The sequence below is a fragment of the Canis lupus genome, chromosome 3 (assembly GCF_011100685.1).
Source record: "Canis lupus familiaris isolate Mischka breed German Shepherd chromosome 3, alternate assembly UU_Cfam_GSD_1.0, whole genome shotgun sequence".
Lineage (NCBI taxonomy): Eukaryota > Metazoa > Chordata > Mammalia > Carnivora > Canidae > Canis > Canis lupus.
Genome location: NC_049224.1, coordinates 57,035,195 through 57,054,912, shown reverse-complemented (window position 1 = coordinate 57,054,912; position 19,718 = coordinate 57,035,195). Strand labels below are relative to the sequence as shown.

Genomic DNA, 19,718 nt, shown 5'->3' with positions numbered 1-19,718 from the left:
ACGTGGGGCGTATGTGTTGGTAGAGGGACCATCGTGACCTGGGCGTGGTTTGAGCACAGCGGTCGTAACTCGGGAGCCTTTGACTCCAAGGACCTGAGCCGTGGTGGCCTTGACCCTGGTCCAGGGGCTGTCGGTGGTGGTGGCCATGGCTGGGGCCTAACCTGGGAAGACTGGGGGCTCTTGGCAGGTGACAGGTAACTCCGGACCTGGACCAGGTCTGTGTCGCTTGCTTCCCTGGTGGGTTTTTCTCCCTATCTGATTGATCAGGCTTTCCTTTCAGTCCAATCATCTATGTCTGCGTTCCCAAAACCATCACATTCTTCCCCAGCTTCCAGCTCTGACTCTTTGCCCACTTATTGTATATTCTTTTGGTCTTTTCGGTGGGGAATCCAAGGATTTATATAACCCGGCAATCAAGTCGGTCACTTAAAATAATAGTACATCTTGTCCAAGTCTAAAAATAAAATCTCCTGGTATGAGAAGGCAAACAGGGGAAATTGGGTACAGTGGGCAGAAAACATTTTTACAGCTCAGTTAGCCAGGGCTCGTGCCCACTTTTCTTTTATGCTTGCTTGTCCCGACTCGGGCGGGAGTCAGAGTGCCTTCTGTTTGTTCTGATGAAAGGCAGCCTCCACCTTCCCCGGAGCCCAACTGCCCTTCTGGGGACACAGGCTGCATTCACCACCAGCCGCTCTGCCCAAGCCCTTAGCAGATTTTATGAAAGGCGTTTTCACTTGGATTAAACAGGCGCTGTGTTTGTGTGTGGTGTGTGTGTGTGTGTGTGTGAAGGAGAAAATGAATCACTTCAACTTTGGGCAGAGATTTTAGGTGTTGTGTTTGTCCCTTGCAATTACATAAACACACCAGAACTCATTTAAAAAAAGAAGAAAAAAAAAAGTTGGGAGGTGGGGAGCCGAGTCCAGTGCTTGGGATGATCTAAACCGTTTAGCACATTTTCCATACATTCGACCTCAGAGAGGGTTGTGTTCAGTCCGCTCCCAACAGAGTCTGAGTCCAAAGGAAAGTTTGAGGTTTTACATTTCTGTTTGTGGTACAGGAAAAGGCTTATGATCTGAGGGCTTGATTCAGTGAAATAACATTGCCTTCATGAACATTTGCTTCGCAAGAAAGGCAGGGGTTGGAAGCAACCGTTGTGAGACTTTAAAGATTTGCTGGCAGAGGGAAAGGGATTTTTTTCCCTCCCTCCCTGCCGGGGGGAAAACCAGTTCTAACGAGGAGCTACTTCGGAGTTTTAACTCCTATTCAAATATTCCTTGCCCAGGAGCTGCCGGTGATCCCCGGGACTTCTCAATCTGGCTGGGGCTCTGAGGGGCTTTTTGGCTCAGCCCCATCCTCAAAGCCCTGCACGGCATGAGTTTGCAGAAGAGAATCTTCCCTCGGAGGGAGAATGGTGAGTGCAGCTTCTTCTCGGGGGCTCCCGGGGAGCTGGGGATGGAGGGCTTGCCTCTTCTTGACATCCTCCCGGAGGGGTATGGAAAAGCATGATTTTGATAATGCCATAGAGTGTGTGTGTGTGTGTGTGTGTGTGTGTGTGTGTTTGTGCGCGTGCGCGCTCGCCCGTGTGTGTGCACGTGTGGTGCAGCAGGACACATCTCTGTCTGTCTGCATTGTCCTTGTAGAGCTGCCTGTGTGCTCTCTAGGCTGGTTGGCAGAGAGGTGACGGGTGAGGGCAGGTCCCCCGAGGGGATGAGAACAGCCGGGGCAGTTGGCTTTTATGAGCCCTCGCTTCCTCTGTGAGTGTGGCTCTCAATGAGCAGGGGCAGGGACATCAGTAGATAAATGGGCAGTTGTCAGGGTCCCCACTCGCTGAGCTCTGGTCCCAGCAGGAAACAGGACAGGAGAGGGAGCTGCTTGGTGTCTGGGGAGAATGGAGCAGGGGACCATCTGAGCCTTGCAGAGCTGGGCATGGGGAGGGCAGAGGTGAGGCTGGGAGGGGCCTGAGTCTCCCGGCCAGACTCCCTGCCTTCTTGCAGGGACAGCCCAGTAGATCCGAGATCATTTCTTTAGCCGACCTCCTTTTGCTCTGGAAACACAAATAAACAGGCACCAGGGAGGGTTTTAACCCCTCTGCCCAACGTTTAAAGTTAACACTGGCAAAGCTTCAGCCCTGTTGTAACTTTGGCATCAGAGAGTAAACACATGGTTTTCTTTAAAAAGGGGGAATGAGACAAGTCAAAGGCACACTCTGAGTGTTCCAGCTCCAGGGAGATATGGACGATAGAGCCAGAGCCCAGAGGCCAATTGGTTAGGTTGCATCAAAGCATCTCTGAAGTCTGAAGGAGGGCAGTGGGACGTGGGGACCAAGAACCAGGCTGTGGGGTCCAGCCACCCGGGATGCGGTCTTGGCGCTGTGATGCACAGGCTAGTTGGTTTGGGGGAAGGCATTCAACCTCTCCAAGGCTCGGTTTCCTCCTCTGCAAAATGGATATTGTGAGTTCATTCCTACCTCTTGGGACTATAGAAGCAATCACGGAGATCACACATGGAGATGGCCAGAGCATCGTATGAGTGACACCCAGAATAGGGCAGCTCCTGTACATGCTCCTGCCCTATGGGACCATGGCAGCCCTCACAGAGCACTCAGGGCTTGGGGATGGAGGGAGCCCTCCATGGCCAGGCAGCCATGCACCCTCTCTCTTGCAGCCAGGGGGTCTAGCATTTGGAATGTCTCCCTTTGGCTATGGACCACATGGGTGCATTTACTGGGGAGTCGTCAAGGGCTGGGATTGATCTGGTATTCAGTAGGTGCTCAATATTTGGTGAAACCATTTTGTTTCTGGGGAGGCCTTGCCGCTTCGTGTCCCTGGCCACATTGCCATGAGTGGTTGGGTTTTCTGGTAAGCCTCTGAGACAGCAATTCGTGTAGGAAGGTCATTGGAGAGTGTGTCTGGGGACACCATCTGTGTGTCCTTCTCCCAGAAGGAGATGCTGGGCAGGATGCAGCTATGATCCAGCTGATCCCATGGGTTTTGTACACCTGCAATGACCCATCATGTCTGTGGGCTGCCCTAGGATCAGGGCACAGCCTGGGGCAAGGCAGCTGTCTTCAGCAGAGGGTCATTCTTGGAAAGAGATTCTGACTGTTACAAGTGGCTCTTCATCAGCTGTGGAAATAAGTACCTCGGTCCTGGGTCTGGGAGCTAATCTGGGAGACACCCTATAATGTCACTTAATAGTGATGAGTAAGTCCCATTCTCTGAGTTCAGCTGTAGGATAATTGAGGGTTAAATGCACAGACACCTGTCCAGTTAGATCCTTACAGTGCAACGTGACCTGGGGAAGCCCATTTCTGTACCAGGGGGCTCACTGTCCTTGTCTAGAAGGTGGGTGAAGGCTGGTGGAGGAGAATTGCCTCTAAGAAGGCTTCTAGTCCTGCCATCTCACAGATACACATTCTGAGCACATGACGTAGCGCTCGCTTGTCTACCCAACCGGCGGTCACATGATGTCCTCTGCAGGTGCCTCCTTTCCTTCAGCTGGAAATGGAATCCCAGGACCGGGGGACCCTTGTGCCTCTCCATGACTGGCGTGGGCAGGGAGGGTTTGCAGAGGGAGGCTCTGTGTGGGGCTGGAGCATCAGGAGTGGGGTCTGTGATCAAGGGAGAAGTAAAGCCATCTGAGGGACCGCCATGCTTCTTTGATAGTTGAGAGCTACGTGGTGTCACCCAAGACAAGTGTGGATGTACTGAGTCTACCTTATTGCCCTCCCCACCCTACCACCCATTTCCTATTTCTGTTTCAAGCTGCAAAGAATGAAGTCACTTTCTCAAGCATTTAGAACTCATTTTCAGCCATTTATTTAGAACATTCTAGGCTGGGATGCCTGGGTGGCTCAGGTTGTGATCTCAGGGTCCTGGGATTAAGTTCCATATTGGGCTTCCCACAGAGACCCTACTTCTCCCTCTGTCTGTGTCTCTGCCTCTCTCTCTCTGTGTCTCTCATAAATAAATACATAATAAAATCTTTAAAAAAAAAGAACATTCTAGGTTGCAGGCACTAGGCTGGGTTCTGGAGATCTAATGGGTGTCACGAGCCTGGCTGTTTACGCAGATGTGTGTAAATCTATAGAGAAAGAGGGTTAGGTGCATTGGGGTGCTCTGATGGGGAACTAACCCAGTGGGTCAGGGGGGCTTCCCTGCAGGGGTGTTGTTTGAGCTGTTTTCTGAAGGATGTGCAGGAATTGGGTGGGGGTAGGGGTGGGAAAGCAAGCTTTAGGTAAAGGGAACAGAACCTCATAGGGCAGGGATGAGAAAAAAGAACTACCTCAAATCTCACCAGCTTATGAGCCACTGTGAGCATTTTTAGTATACTTCCACCTGTTTTCTCTGCAGCATTTAAGAAAAATAATCATGGTGACTTGTTAGCTCAGGAAATACAAGCTTGTGCTGGAGGGGAGAGGCCTCAAGAAACTCCTTTGTGAGCATGAGTCACTCACCTGTGTTCCCCACACCTGGGGCGCCGGCCCCCAGGTGCACATCCCGGAAGCGTCTCTGTGACACGGGCCTCTCTCCCTCCTGAGCATCCCGCAGCACCAGGCACAGGCTGCTTTGACCTTCCCCATGCCCCTGGGAGGTGAACACGGTTGTCTTTACTTTACAGGTGAATAGCAATGAGGCAGCCACACAGAGTCGAGCCGAGGCGGGTCTGTTTCTAAAGCCCGTGTCCTCGGCGTTCTGTAGGTCCTGTGGCCGAGCCGCGTCAACGGCGACCCTCACACGCACGCATCCTGCTCCTGGACGGTGGGGCTTGTCGGTTCCTGCAGAGTTAGCCGAACCTCCAGCTCTCTGGCCCCAGAAACCCACATCAGATGCCTGTGCCACAACTGGTTTACCCATTCCCCAAATCATGGATTCTCGAGCTTGCTCTCAATTGCATTTCTTCCAAAATATTACAATAAAAAAGCATTCCAACATACAGAAAAGTGGGAAGAACTGTCGTCAGTGGGCACACCCCACTGCTTTAATTCTCCAAGTAACATTTTACTCTACTTGTCTCATCGCGTGTCCATCCATCCTGTCGTCTGTCTGCCCATCCATGCACCCATCTCAGTTTTTGGATATGTTTCCGAATAAGTTTTAGGCATCACTACCCTTCACCTCTAAACACTTCAGCGTGTATGTAATTAATCTGAGTTCAGTATTTGCTTACTGTTCTTTTTTGAGATAAAGTGCACCTACGCTGAAATGTGTGTATCTAAAATGTGCCATTCTATTGATTTCGAAAAATGGACACGGCTGTGTAAGGCCAACTCTGGGCACGATGCAGAACTTTGCCCCCAGAAAGCTCTCCCAAGCCCCTTCTCAGTTGCGTTTGGTTTTTACTAATGATATATGATGTGTCACTAAATTTAAACATGTAGTTTAATAACATACAGTACCTGCTTTGTCCTGCCTCGGCCACAGGGGCAGAACCGAGTGCTGGCTTAGGCTGAGGCCCTGAGGGAGCCCCACCCAGCAGCAGGTTAGGCTGGGCAGGAGGGAGGATGCTGGTGCTGACACAGGGTGTCTCTGGGCATGCGGTTAGGGCTGGTGCTCTGGGGTCTGAGAGTGGGCTTGGTACGAGGCCAGGACAGAGGAGATGGAGCAGGTGCCCTGTCGTGGGAGCTGGACCCTTGGCTGGTGGGGAGAACTATGGCAAGGCTCTGTGTGCGTACATAGGTGGGTGCGGGGCCTCACGTGGGGCCTCTGTGATCCTGAGTGAGGGTGATGGGGGCCAAGCTGTTCCCACGAGAGCTCCCGTGTACTGCATGCAGCTGCGCAGACGGGCCCGGGCACTGGGGGAGCGCGTGCCTCTTCCACTGAGATGAAGGCGGAAGCAGCCAAGGAGGATAGGATTGTAGGAGGGATGTGTGCTCTCAACTGTCTGACGTGCTAGGGTGGTCTGGGGCAGAAACGGAGAGGGACTGAGGGCAGGGATCTGGCTCCTGCCCTGGCCCTGGGGTCCTTCTATCCTTCGGGTTGTGGATGGCACTGGGTTCACTGCAGGTGATGGGATGGGGAGGGCGGAAGGCAGTGCTGGTATTTGCTGAACCACCACCAGGTGTCAGGTGTCAGGTGGTGAGAGCATTCGCAATGAAGTCTTCTTCTTTTTTAAAAAAGATTTTATTAATTCATGAGAGACACACACAGAGAGAGAGAGAGAGAGAGAGAGAGGCAGAGACACAGGCAGAGGGAGAAGCAGGCTCCCTGCGGGGAGCCTGATGCGGGACTCGATCCCAGGACCCCAGCATCATACCCTGAACCAAAGACAGATTCAACCACTGAGGCACCCAGGTGCCCCTGCACTGAAGTCTTCTAAAACGCCTTCCACAATGTGGAAACTTGTGGCTCAGCAGAGGGGGTGGCTCATCCCTGGTCACACAGCCAGTCAGCAGCATCCTGGGGCTGAAAACCAGAGCCCTGGACTCCCGGAGCAGGGCAGCTCCTGTTTCAGTGAGTTGGGGGGAATGACAAGGAGGACTTCCTGGAGGAGGTGACTCCAAGCCAAACCTTGAAAACTGCCCAAGCGTTGGCCGGGAGGCAGGGGCCTGGAGTTAGAAAGGGCAGCGTGGCGTGCGTGCCCCGAGGTGCGGAGGTGGGAGGAGGCGGGAGCCTCTGGAGGAACATCAGGCGTGCTGGGGGAGACAAGCCTGTGACCCCGGGCAAGGATCTTACATTTTTGCTTATTGAGTCAGTCATGTCATGACAATAACAAATTAAGAAAGGAAAGTAGGGATTTCTTCATCTTTACAAATGTTGCTTTCTGAGGCAAGGCAGGAAGCCACGCTCCTCAGAAGGTTGTGTGGGCAGACAGGGGGCAGCGGGGTCCGGCTGTCCTGCTCCACGGAGAGGGGCGGGGCCAGGCACGCTGGCTGGGGGACCCCTGGCCTCCAGTCAGAGATGCAGAAGAGAGGGGCTCGGCCCCTTCCGCACCCTTCTAGGAGGGCACACCCCAACCAACACAGCACAGCGGTCCTGCCAAGGCCCTGCTGCGCAGAAACAGCCGCTCCGGGGCCCCCTGTGCTGTTCGCTCTTACCTGGCCTTTGCTGGAGGCCAGGTGGCGGGGAGGCGTGCTGCGCCAACAGTCCTCATCCTGGCCTCGAGAAAGCGCCACCAGCACGGACCACTCCCTCCCGCCGTGGTGCGTAACCCTTTCTGAGCCCACCCTGTGCTGGGCGGACTGGTGTGGCTGGGATTTCCAGATGGCTCAGCTCGGTTTATTTACTCAGCTTGGGTTTGTGGATGGGCTGCCTGGACTCTGTTGTCAGATCGCCCTGGGTTCAAATCCTGGCTCTGAGCTTTGAGAAAGTCACCTGGCCGCCGTGCTTCTGCTCTGTCCCTGGCCTCGGCAGGGAAATAGGGATAACCCATGGCACCCACTGCACAGGTTCATCGTGGGGCTGGAGCCTGTGTCGACAGCGCTTGGCACGGCGTCGGGCCCGCAGGAGGCGTGTGCACAAAGTCAAGGCTGTATCTCCAAGCTCTCTTCTTTCACACCGTGGCCGTGGATGAAACCATGTGCCTGTCCAACCCACAGGATTATCGGAGCTCTTAGAAATAGACTCTGTTCCCTCGGAGAGACGTTCCCACTGTTTCTTAATCTGTGAGCTTCAGGGAACCGGGACAGAGAGTGAGCACGTTTCTTAAGTTCCATTTAAATCTGTACCTAATAGGATTCATTTGATTAAGAAAATATCTGTAAGAGCTCTTTGTAGGCTCTAAAATACAAACAAATGTAGAAGCTCATTACATGGCATTAGTCACTTATTTATTCGTTCAGCTGTGGGTTGATTCATTCGGTAAATGTTTATTGAGCCCTTATGGGCCAGGAACGTCCTAGAGCTGGGAACCTGCAGTGAACGAAGCTGACGATCTCTCTTTGGGGCGCTTGTGCTCTGGAGGGGATGGATAGGTGGTACACAAGGTCCCCAACAGGCCAAGAACACCTTCAGGTAGTGACAGGTTCTATGAGGAAGGAAAAAAGGGGGTGTAGTAGGGAGTGCCTGGGCACTAGTTTAGATGGAGTGGACAGGAAAGGTCACATTTAGGATATGAGAATCTGGAAGCAGAGAGAAGTTTGGACAAACACATTAGAGTGACAGAGACTCGGCTTGTTCAGGAAAGGGAGGACGAACAGGGGTGAGGGCATGTCAATCTTTTGAGACATGGTAAGGCATTGGGATTTGATTTGTAAAAAGCAATGCAAAGTCTTGGGTGAATATGTGGGGCACGGGACACTTTTAGTGGAGCAACACACTTTTCCATATGGTGTAAGGGCGCACACAGGACATAACCCACCTACCAAATCCCACAAAACTGTGATGGGTTATTTTGTAGAAAGGAACATGGAGATCCAAGCAGGAGCCAGAAGACCAGCTGGGAGGGGAGCAGCAGGGCCATGGAGTCAGAGCCCTGGCAGTGGAGATGAGAGGAAGGGGGTGCAGTAGGGGTGTTTCCTGCTAGGAGGGCCAACAAGAATAGCTGATGAATAGGGTAGAACGTGGAGGGTCAGAACTGGGGTCGATCAACAGGGCTGCTCCTGGTGTGAGTTTTGGGCATCACCAGTCAGTCCCCAGGTGGAGATGCTAAGCAGGTGGCAGGAAAAAAGAGTTCCTGACTTAGAAGCAAATCCAAGGCTAAAGACATGGGTTTGGGCATCGTTGGCACAGGGACGGCCTGCATGCCAGCGGGATGGGCTGTGGGCCCTGGTTCTCATCACACTGCATATCAGCAATGGCTATGACCCTGAAAGGGTGCCAAGCCCAGAATGGAGAAGTGAGAGAAGAGAAGGCCGGAGGGAGAGCAACAGGGTCTACATGGAAGTCAGTGATAATTGTTACAGCAAGTAAGACCTCTGGGATAGTCCTCAGGGCCTCAACTTCAAAGTGTGAAGAACTCCGGAGGGTTTTTAAAGAATACTAGGTAGGTCCTTCCTTGGGCCCAGGGGAGCAACTGCTGGATTGTCATTCCCATTCTGCAGAGGAGAATAGTGAGGCTCAGGAAGGGAGTGGCCTAAGCTCCCGGGGCGGGCAGGGCAGAAGCTGTGGTCTCCCCCATGATGTGACTCCAACCACGATCCTCTTGATTTGGCTGCTTTTTGACCAGAACAGATGACCCCGTGAACACACTTTTCGTTTTGCCTTCTGAATATTTTGACTTGCTATAGCAGATATGTATTACTTTTATAATTTAAAAAAAAAGAGGGAAAGCATCAGAAAAATGTGGACATCAAGTTTCAAAAACAAAATAAATCGAAACATCATGGCATAAATAGAACTCATGGTCTAATCCCAGAAGATGCCGGCTCTCCACGCAAACCTGTGGGAAAGGCCTCCTGGTCAGTGGCGCTCATCCCGAGCTTACGTGCAGAGGGTCTGGTCACTTTCAGCCACGACGTCAACATGCTCTGTGCATTAGTTTACAGTCATTGGTCATGAAACTCTGGCTGGCATCACGATGGCTTGAAGATATCTGGGCTCCACCGCTGGAAGGACAAGGTGCACAGCTTTCCCCCTGGAATGTTCGCCTCTTCCAAGACCTCGTGGGCAGTGTCACCCGTGGACGTATCCAGAGGGTGTGAGGCACACAGATGGGGGTTCATGTGCTGCTCGGCTGCCAGCAGCTGCGCGCCCCAGGAAGGTGAGCTGCTCCTTCCCCGAGTCCTAGTTTCTCCATCTGTGAAATGGGTATAGACGTAGAATCTGCTTCATAGGGTTGATGACAGGGCAGAAGGAAGCTGAGTGCTCATCCACGTCTAACACATGGACAGACGTCTGCAGATGCCTGCCAGTCTTTACGTAACTGAAAATGGGGACGTGTGTGTGCGTGAGCGCGAGCGTGTGCGGGTGCCAGTGCACAGAGGCGATCGCATGGAGGTGAGCTTCAGTTTTCATGCTAAGGGGAGATTAAAACGCAGATGGAAGGTGCACATGTGCATTGTCGCTGGGGGGTCCTTCCTCTTCTCTTGGCCCATCCCTCAGGAGCACTGTGCTCATCCCATTTGGCAGATGAGTGAGCTAAAGCTGAAACATGACCACGATCCCATAGTAAGACCTTGGCTGAGTGAGGTGTGCCACCAGCTGCCCCAGTTCGTCCTGCCTGCTTCTTCCTCTCTTTCTGCTGGCACACAGCGAGCTGGCCTGTGGAGTGTTAGGCAGCGATGGGGAGTCTGTCCTTTTTCTAGAGGAGGTCCTGGAGGACACAGATGCAATAGTTTCCACCCTATGTCAGTAAGGATCTGGGCAGGATTTCTCCTATGCTTTGGAATGAATTTGCCTTCTGAGAGGTAAGCAAGACAGGTCATCCGATAGTAGGACAAAGTGGGAACTGGATTCAGGCACAGGTGATGGGGGGCTTAGGCCTGGTGTCCGAGGGAGGCTGTAAGATCTGGGAAGGGTGTGAGTTTTGGGCATCACCAGGCTGGCCTCCAGAGGCCTGGGGTACTGCGTCAGTCCCAGCCTTTCTGCCAGACTGAGAGCCCTAGGAGCTGCTGCCAGCTGCACTGCACCTGGGAATGGAGAGAGTCTGTGCGTATGAACAGAAAACATGGCACTGACGGAGGCCTCCATTCCCTGCCCTTGAGAAGTTCCTCCACTGCCCCCCGCCCCCACACTCAGCCCTGCAAAGTGGAACTGTCCCCAGTACCCACAGACAAAGACAGCTCTGTCTCCAGCATGCATCCATGCGACTGTGGGCCTGGCTGTCCTGGCAGCAGCTGGTCCTCTGCAGCTCCACGTTGCATTCCAAGGGCTTCCCACGGGTTGCACCTACACGCTCATTAAAGCCCCCAGCGGACCCTGAGACATTTGCTGGTGAGCGCTGGAGCACATTCCATTCTTCCGAAGAGAGGGCCACTCAGACATCCCAGCCTGGCGCACACCAAGAGCTCACAGAGGCTGTGCCAAGGACGTGTGTGTGGGAGGCTCTTTAGGGGGCAGATGGGCTGAATGCCACCTTAGAAGGGGACATGTGGGAGGAAGCACCCTGGTCACAAGGCAATCATCCCAAGGGGAGAAACAGAAGTGCCTTGTCCCTTTGTGCTATGGTGCTCCACATGTTCTGTGTGCATCACGTCCTAGGTCCTCATGCTTGAATCACCTGGAGGGCTTGCCGAAGCAGAGCGCCAGGCCCCACTGCACAGCCTCTGATTCAGGAGGACTAGGACACAGCCTGAGAATCTGCATTTCTAGCCACCGGTGCTCATCCTGCTGGCTTGGGGACCAGACTTTGAGAAGCACGGAGTTGTATCAGCCCCTGCTCCTGAGAACCGGTTTTTTATTTTAGGGACAGAGAGGCAATGTGGTGCCATAGAAAGAGCATGGGCTTTGGTGTTGGGCAGATCTGGATTTAGGCCCTGGCTGGGTAACCTCAGGGGAGTTGCTGAGCCAGTGATGGGCTGTGACCCAAGGGCACCAGGTATTGGTGTTCAATGAATTTCTGTGTTGTGATTGTTTTCACCTGTAGGATAGGTATGATAATATTTGCTAGATTGGAGGCAAGACTGTGTGAGCCGATGTTTATGTAAAGCTCCTCGCAGCACGCCAGGCGCAGTGTACACCCCAAGTAATGTTTCATACCTTCCCAGCCTCCAGCCTCTTCTAGGTTGTCCAAGGAAGGTTAACCCAGGAACAAGAAATCTTGCTGGGGTCCTGGGGTTCTGGATTGGGCTGGCCTCCTCTCCAGCCCAGCAGATGGTTGACTTTGTTCTGGGGCTGAGCTTCTCAGTGCTGGCAGCCTCCCCATCGGACCAAGGTGTTTCATGTGGAGAAATCAGATGGCTCAGGTCGGGAGTCTTTGAGCAAACCGTGCCAGGTTGGACACATTTGCCCTGAGTCACCTGTCCAGAGCAGGTGGTGAAGGCAGCGTCTGACTCAGAGCCTCAGAGCCTGGGATCAGACCCAGAGACTGACCTCTGTGTGAGGAAAGAAGTCTGTTTCTCATTCTCCCCCAGCTCCAACCCAGGCGGAAGCCCCAGGCTGTCCCGGGTAGGTGGTGTCTCTGTCTCTGCTGGGCCATCGGAGAGAAAAGTGAGAGGTGGCAGCCCTGGGGAAGGTGTGCAGGGAGGTAGGTGGGCCCACGTGGGTGAATGTCCTTCAGGCTCTGTCCAGGAGACTGGCCTCTCTCATGTGTGTGGGGGAGGGTCTTGGTGCTGGGACTTAGTGTCATATTTGGAAGCTGTGCTGGGGTGGGGGCACAACAGAAGCCAGAATGCTTGGGTAGGAGTCGCGTGCCACTATGGTGCTCAGTGATGTGAGGAGGAAGCAGCTTCGGAGGCTGGTATGGGGGGCAGGGGCTTCCTGTGTCCCCTGTCCTTGCTCTGCCTCCCAGGGGGCTTCTGGGTCTGGGCCATCTGGCCATCAGCTGGGACCTCCTCTTCCTCGGTGCAGAGGCTGCAGCAGAAGCAGAGGGTGGGAGAGGGTGGGAGAAAGGGGGAGGCACCCGGAGGAGGCTTTCCCGCTGCTGCCAGGTCCCTCCTCCCCCAGGTGTGTAGGGAGCTCAGGCATGTGTGACCTTGACCACAGGAAGGGCGGTCTCTCCGCCAGTCACTGCACTGTTGGAGTCAGTCCGCCACTGATTCCCAGGGCAGGTGCCGTGGACTGATGACCGTGCTTGCTGCTTGGTTGGAGGATGTGGCAACCCAACTGATTTCCTCGCTCTCTGTCCAAACAGGAAAGTATCCATCCCTCCTTTTCTTGATGGATGAAATCACCTCATTTCAGGCTGAGCCCTCAAGGGCAGCACTTCATCCCAGGAGCCCAACCCTGAGGCTACCCCCTTTCCCCAGGGCACCTGGGAATGAGAGGAGCCTTCCACTCTAGCCCTCTCTCTGGCTGTCCCCTCATGTCCTGCAGTTAAGTGGTTCTCAGTGTTTATGACCCCAGTGGAGGGCCCCTCCAGTCTGCCAGATGGGATGGGTCAGGAGCTGTCAGGGTGGGCCAGGCACCTCCATGAAGCCCCTACTTTGATTTTTCAGGTGCCCAGTGATGCTCCTGTCACATCCCTGCCCCCAGCCGCCCTGGTGCATCTTTCTGCCCTGGAACTGCATTCAGTCTCTGTGTGTGGCATGTTGTTGGAGCCTCTCAGTGCCCTGGCTTAGGTAGTGTGTCCCCAGAACGGAGAGATGAGGTGATGTGCCCAGGATCACTTGGCTAGAAAGTGGCTCTCCCAGGACATCAACCCTTCCAACCCAGTCTCTGAAATCTATACTCTCAGCTGCTGTGCAACATGCCTAGCAAACATCTGCATTGACTAAGCACAAAGATGGTCTTACCTTTACTGGATGAAATTGTAGGGCTATAATTACTCAGAGTAGGTGTTTTCTAGCTCTTTCTATCCATAGGAACCTCTTTAGTACTGAAATCTTTCATGAAACATGTAAACAGTCAAGACTAGAGTCATTCGCGCAGCAGGCAGTCCAGGAACGTGGGACCTGCCCTTGGCAGCCTCACCTTCTCTGGGGCCCAGGTGGCCTCAGGGCTTGGGGGGGGGCGGAGGTGAAGCAAGGAGGGTGCACTCGGAAATGAAATCCACTCACCAGCACGATGGGGGTCCTCATTCCTTGATCCCCTATCTCATCACCTGAGTTGGCAATTTGGTCCCTTTGCTTCCTGGTCACACTCCTGGGGCTCCAGGGCCACCAAGAGATTTGCTGATACGAAGACAGCAGGGTCTTTTAAGGCTTTCTCCCTTTGTGCATACGGTTCTCTCAATGTGAAATGAATTCTCTCGGCACCGTCTGCCTTCTTTCCTCTAGGTAGGAAACTCTCATTCGGCTTTCCAGCCTCGGCTCATGGGCCAATTCCTTGGTGAGGCCATTTATCAAGTCACTGCAGATGGTAGCACTTGATTCAAACCTGTATCATAAACTCCCCGCACGAGGAGCCGTCTCCACCGACACATCCATCTTCTCCAGCGGGCTGTGAAAGCCCTTGCCTTCCTCCTCGACACATCACCAGTGACACACGGTGAATCTCAGGAAGCTGTCTGTTGCCTCGATAAGTGAATAACAGCATCAACACAACCTTAACTGTGACAGTTTCGTACCTTGTATTTACACTGTCCATTCAGGCTGGCAATAAATTTTCCACATGTAAGTTTTTTTTGACCTAAAAGACACAAATTAGCGCAGATAGCAACACACTCATATCCAGGGAGGCAAACTAAACAAATAGTTCTGAGAGCTTGGAGTGTGGTTAAGAAGACAGCTTGAAACAAGAATGTATTTCAAGCTTTTCTCTTGGATTCCAGCTGAAATAAGGACAAATCTCTGCTGTCCTGTGAGCCAGGCAAGGTGCCCCACATACCGCTGAAGTGCTGAGGGTCTCAGCAGCAAAGATTGCAGAGCAGACAAGGGGCGAGGCACCACTTGGAGAGGAGCCCACCGGGAGCGGCTACGCTCACCACACTCGGAGATGCTGGAGGGCAGGGTGTGCCCTGGGTGTGCCGCCCGGGGCTGGCGGTGGTTCCACACGGTGACCCCGGCACTGGGACCACCCACAGATGGGACTCTCCATAGGACTTGCTCTGGCTGAGGCTTGCAGGCACAGCTGGCCAGAAATGCTCTATGGCTCTTATAGCAGCAGGGACATGGCTGCTCCGCCAGTCAGCTTGAGGTGGCCCCCCCTGGACACGCTCTCCCAAAGGTCCTGAAGCTGTCCTCACTGCGGGGACAGCCAATATTAGTGCGCGCTCCCTGTGGCCCCTTCCTCTGGCAAAGCAAAACTAGAGCACACGTGAGCCCCTTCCTCCTTCTTCCACCTGTAACAAAAGGAACAGGGGCTTTCACAATCCATCCCAGCTCCTAAATCTGCGTGAAGACAAGCAAATGCAGTGAAATTGCCGTGTTCACACAAAAAGTCAGTGGCTCAGAAGAATGGAGCTAAGTAAGAAATCACAGCAAATACTCCCGTGTGAAATTGTTTTGGGAAATCAGAGAGCACTTTAGAAGAGAGGTTTTCAAACACAACCCACTTGTGCATTGGAACTCAATTTAGTGCTTTGAGACCAGCATTGCTTTAAAAGAAAAATAAAAGAATCGAGTTTATCAGAATGCATCAGGTTCCAGGCGAAATCCATTTTATACTATCTCTGTCATGTTTTTACTTGACTACATCATGGTAAGGGTATTGTTTCATAAAACTTCTGTTTTTGTTATATGTATTTATGTACACAGTGTGTTTGTTTATAAACATTTATATACATACACAGCTTATATGTGTTTGTGTGGTATGCATTATGATGTAAAATGTAAATTCTTATGGCAAGAGAAGATTTACAAAGTTTCATGAGCCAATGGGTAGGATTTGGAATGGAGATGTGTAGGGAGAGCATTTTAAGTCCAATCTTCTCTTCCAACATGGTGGCCTTTATCTGTGGCAGAGATTGTAGACTAAGTTGGCCATGAGTTCATCTCTTTCTCTTCCTGCCTTTTCTTAAATGGATCAGAAGAGCTAGAGCAACAGAAAGGTTGGGGAGGGCAGGCAGGCCCCCAAGCTCCCAGGCCTTTCGTCTCCTATCTTCTCCTTGGCCTCTGAGCACACAGTGGCCAGTCCAGCCGGGCGTGGTGGGCCAGCCCCAGGAGCAGGAGACTCCTGGCATGTACTGGAGCTGTGTCTTGGCCATCAGCTCCCTCCTCTCCGTGCATGGAGCTGATTGTCAAATGCAGATAATACAACTGTGTCTGGGCACATGTGCATGTGGGTGTGCTGAGAGAAAAAGAAATAATCTTGAAAGAGATGATATGTAATCTCTTACCAAAATGCAAACCCGAACCAGTCATCTTACACACACACACACACACACACACGCAGCTGTTGGACAACAAAGTCTGAAAAAGTCTTGCAAGCCAAAGACTCTGTGATGAGCTATAGCTGAGATTTGCATTTCCACGAATCTCCTCTTGGTCCTGGTTGGAGATGATCAATGTCAATTTAATGCCCTTGCAGCTGTGTCCCCAGGAAGGGGTCTTGCTTGTTCACTTATGTGCATGTTTAGAGCACTTTCCCAGTTCTTCTGGCAAGTAGGTCCTACTTTAGGGTTGTGTGTTTTAAATTTTTGTGTCTTTTTTTTCCCCCTTTCTTCCTTCTTAGGTTGTAATTAAGGGAAGTATATGCATTTCTTGCAGATTTATTATATTTCCACTTTGTATTTTAATTTTTATAAAGTTTTACTTTGGGTAAAAATGTGATGCTTAGTCAAATATGGTGACCAGTTGTCCGCCACCACCCAGCCTGCCCTTCAGGAATAATCCCTGATGACAGTTTGGTGAGGATTCTGGATTTTTCTATTTCCAAACACACACACACACACACACACACACACACACACACACACACACTGTCCTACCATACATTTTTTCCCCCACTTCCGTGTAGCACAAAAAGTCTACCTCATTCTTCCCCATGCCTGAAGAGTGTTCCATGTATCTTTATGGTCAAAACAATGACACAGAAGCATGGACAACTCACCAGAATTTTCCTAGGGATGGGGTTACTAAGTGGACTCTCTATTCCCTGGTAGAGGTTGCCCAGGCAGTGTCTATAAGATGTTTGGTTCAACTTTATACATTTTGTCTGGCCGGAAGCACATTCACACGTTAAATGAAGGCATCCTCTGTCATTCAGTAAGTATTTACTGAGTGATTGGTGGGAGCCACCGACTGAATGGGGCCTAGTGTCCATCTCTGAGCATAGTGGACAAACACCTGCCATGGGTCAGACTTGCTTTGTACCATGGGGAGAGCAGGTTCTCAGAGAGCGCAGACCCAGCCCAATCTACAGCACTGGGGGTGCAGAGAGGGGTGTGGATTTACTCTGAACAAATGTTATCTATGGATGGGCATGAAGAGTGATGGGAATCTGTCACAGTCAAGGGAGGCAGAGGGCAAGTGTGGCACGGGGAATGTGCAGTGGGGCCCGCGGGCTGGGGGTGGAGGACACTCAGGAGTCTCACAGGCTAGTGAGACAGTGAGGGTTACAGAAAGCAGTGCAAGAGGGCCAACCCAGGGGGGGATATCTGGGTGGCTCAGTGGTTTAGCCCCTGCCTTTGGCCCAGGGCGTGATCTTGGAGACCTAGAATCGAGTCCCACGTTGGGCTCCCTACATGGAGCCTGCTTTTCCCTCTGCCTGTGTCTCTGCCCCCCCCTCTCTGTGTATCTTTCATGAATGAATTAATAAATAAAATCTTAAAAAAAAAAAGGAGGGCCAACCCAACAGATGACGCAGGAGCCAAAGCCAAGCCACAAGGACTCCTGTCAAGTTAAACCTCAGTTGTGTTCTCAACAGGATTCTGAGATGATGCAGGTGAGAATAACTACCTCGGAAGCAACGGCGTGTCCTCCCCTCCGCAAAGACACTTGGTCTGAAGCACAGAGACTGGGAGGTCAGGTTCCAGGAGGAAGACAAGGCAGCATGCTTGGAAAGGACACAGAGGAAAGATGGAGTCTCCAATATCTCGCTCAAAGATTCTTGATAGAGCTGCCAATGGTATAAACACAGAGTGTGTGACGACTCAGCCATGGAGGAGGATGAGGAAGAGTGAATAACTGGCCCGGGAAGCAAGGAAAGGAAGCCACACAAAGAGAGCAAGACAAGGTGGAAGGAAGGTGTCTCATTTCAGATGCAAGGCATAAGGTTAGACATTAAATATGTGTAATCTCTGTGAGGGATGATGTAAGATATGAGGTTATACAGCTGACCCGTGAACAACATGGGGCTGAACCACGTGGATTCACTTCTATGTGCATCTTTTCTAATAAAGCATACAGTATGGTAGTGTAAAGATATTTTCTCTTCCTTACAACTTTCTTAATCACATTCTCTTTTCTCTAGCTTCCATGATTGTAAGAATACTGTCTATAGTACATATAACATACAAAATGCGTGCTCATCAGCTGTTCATGCTGTTGGTAGGTCTTCCGGTCAACAGTAGGCTGTGAGTAAGTTTTTGGGGAGTCAAGAGTCATACATGCCCCAAACCCCCATGTTGTTCCAGGGTCATTTGTATATTTAAAAAAAGGAAGACTCCCAGGTTCGGCTTAGAAAAAAATTTTAAAAACTAAAAAAAAAAACAAAAAACAAAAACAAAAAAAAAACACATTCTTCCTCACAATCTAGTTACATCCCACTTTTAAGAGACACAATTTAAAACAAAATTGCATCAAGTGAAAAGTACAGGGATGGGCATCTACGGAGCAAATGCAGGTGAAAAGGAAGTAGGGTAGCAGTGTTAATTCTGTGAGATAAAATATTGGAGTAAATTAAGAAGTACCTCTCACTAAATGATAAAGAGAAGAACAACATGACGGAGACACGAACATCAGAACACTTTATGCTCCCAATGAAGTCACTGACATATACAAAACAAAAATGTTTGGAATATTAGAAATATGGTGTCAGATTTGAATGCACACCAGTCAAAGCTTTATCAAATTTATTAGATGAAATGTAAGTAAAGAAATCGAGGTGTTGAACTACGTGATTTATAGGGTTGAATACATATGTATTATATATATAATATATATATATGTATGTATTTTAATATCACATTTGGACATATTCATCTTTGAAGTTCCAAACAGAGAGTTCTAATTCTTTGGAAATGTGCACGCCACATTTTAAACACTTAGTCACATCACATACCGACTCGGCAAAGTAAACCTCAATAAATTCCACCAAGTAAAAAATGTCCAGGACACATCCTGTGGCCACGATGCAATTAAACTGGAATTTCCTAATAAAAAAAATTATAAGAACAGCAAGGCTACATCTTGGAGATTTGACCAGGACAAAAGCCGAAGATACGACCAGGACAAAAGCCAGTTCTTCCCCCGAAGAACTGAGTCTAAGTTGGAAACCAAACTACAATCACAGACCATTAGCAAAACAACTAGAATGTCATATTTCAAAATTCATGGGCTTGCGATCACAGGGACATTTGGAGGAGAATTTCGGGCTTTAAATAATGATGATGGTGGCAGGACTGGTGATCACAAGTAGCCAATAAACTGTGTTCAGGGGTTGACATCCGGTATTTTAATTTATTCTCACAAAGTTGCTGTGGGATGGCTTCTACAACCATCCACATTTTACGAATAATGAGACAGAGTCACAGAAACGTCAAGAAGATGTTCAGGGTCAGACACTTAGCAAATAATTTCACTGGGATTTGAACTCAGGTCAAACTGCAGAATGGCATGGTGTCCTCTCTGAAACAGAAAGAACAGATTTGAGGAAACCAAATATTAAGCTCTAGAAGGTAGAAAAAAGAAACTTATAAGAAGCTCTGTGGGCAGGGCGAGTAATAGTAAGACACAAGCGGAAATAAATGTAATGGAAAGCAAACCAAAAAGAGTAGATGTTTGCACTGGTTCTAAGGAAGAGCCCTTTGGAAGCTCTGATGGCACCATCTCCTTCAGTGAACTCAACTCAAAGCAGAGAGGAGGGTGACCAGCAGAGCGCGTGCACAGAGTCCCAGAGAAAACTTTGCAAGTTAATGGGCTATTCATGCTAATAAATTCAAAGATCAAGTGATCAAAATCGACAAAGGAAAAGATTTAAAAAAACTGAATAGTCCAATAAGGAGAGTTTCAAGGAACCGCCTAAAAAGTAATGCCAGGACCAAAAGATTTAATGGAAACATTATTTTAGGCTTTTACTAGATGTATTTTAAACTATCCAACTATTTCAGAGGGTAGGAAGGGATATCGACCTCTCAAATCT

General features: G+C 50.7%; 1 protein-coding gene across 3 annotated transcripts in view; it reads left to right on the top strand.

Annotated features, from left to right (window-relative positions):
• The first annotated feature begins 917 nt into the window (after window positions 1–917).
• The window catches only part of IL16 (interleukin 16), a 102,370-nt gene continuing 83,569 nt past the window's right edge, over window positions 918–19,718 (top strand). The window contains exon 1 of one of the 3 annotated variants that reach the window (XM_038532985.1): window positions 918–1,411. In XM_038532985.1, coding sequence (XP_038388913.1) covers window positions 1,372–1,411 — 40 coding nt within the window. In that variant the 5' untranslated portion in view covers window positions 918–1,371. Of the gene's footprint in view, window positions 1,412–10,131; window positions 10,286–19,718 lie in introns of those variants that run through there. The other 2 variants (XM_038532986.1, XM_038532988.1) reach the window with 2 other exon arrangements.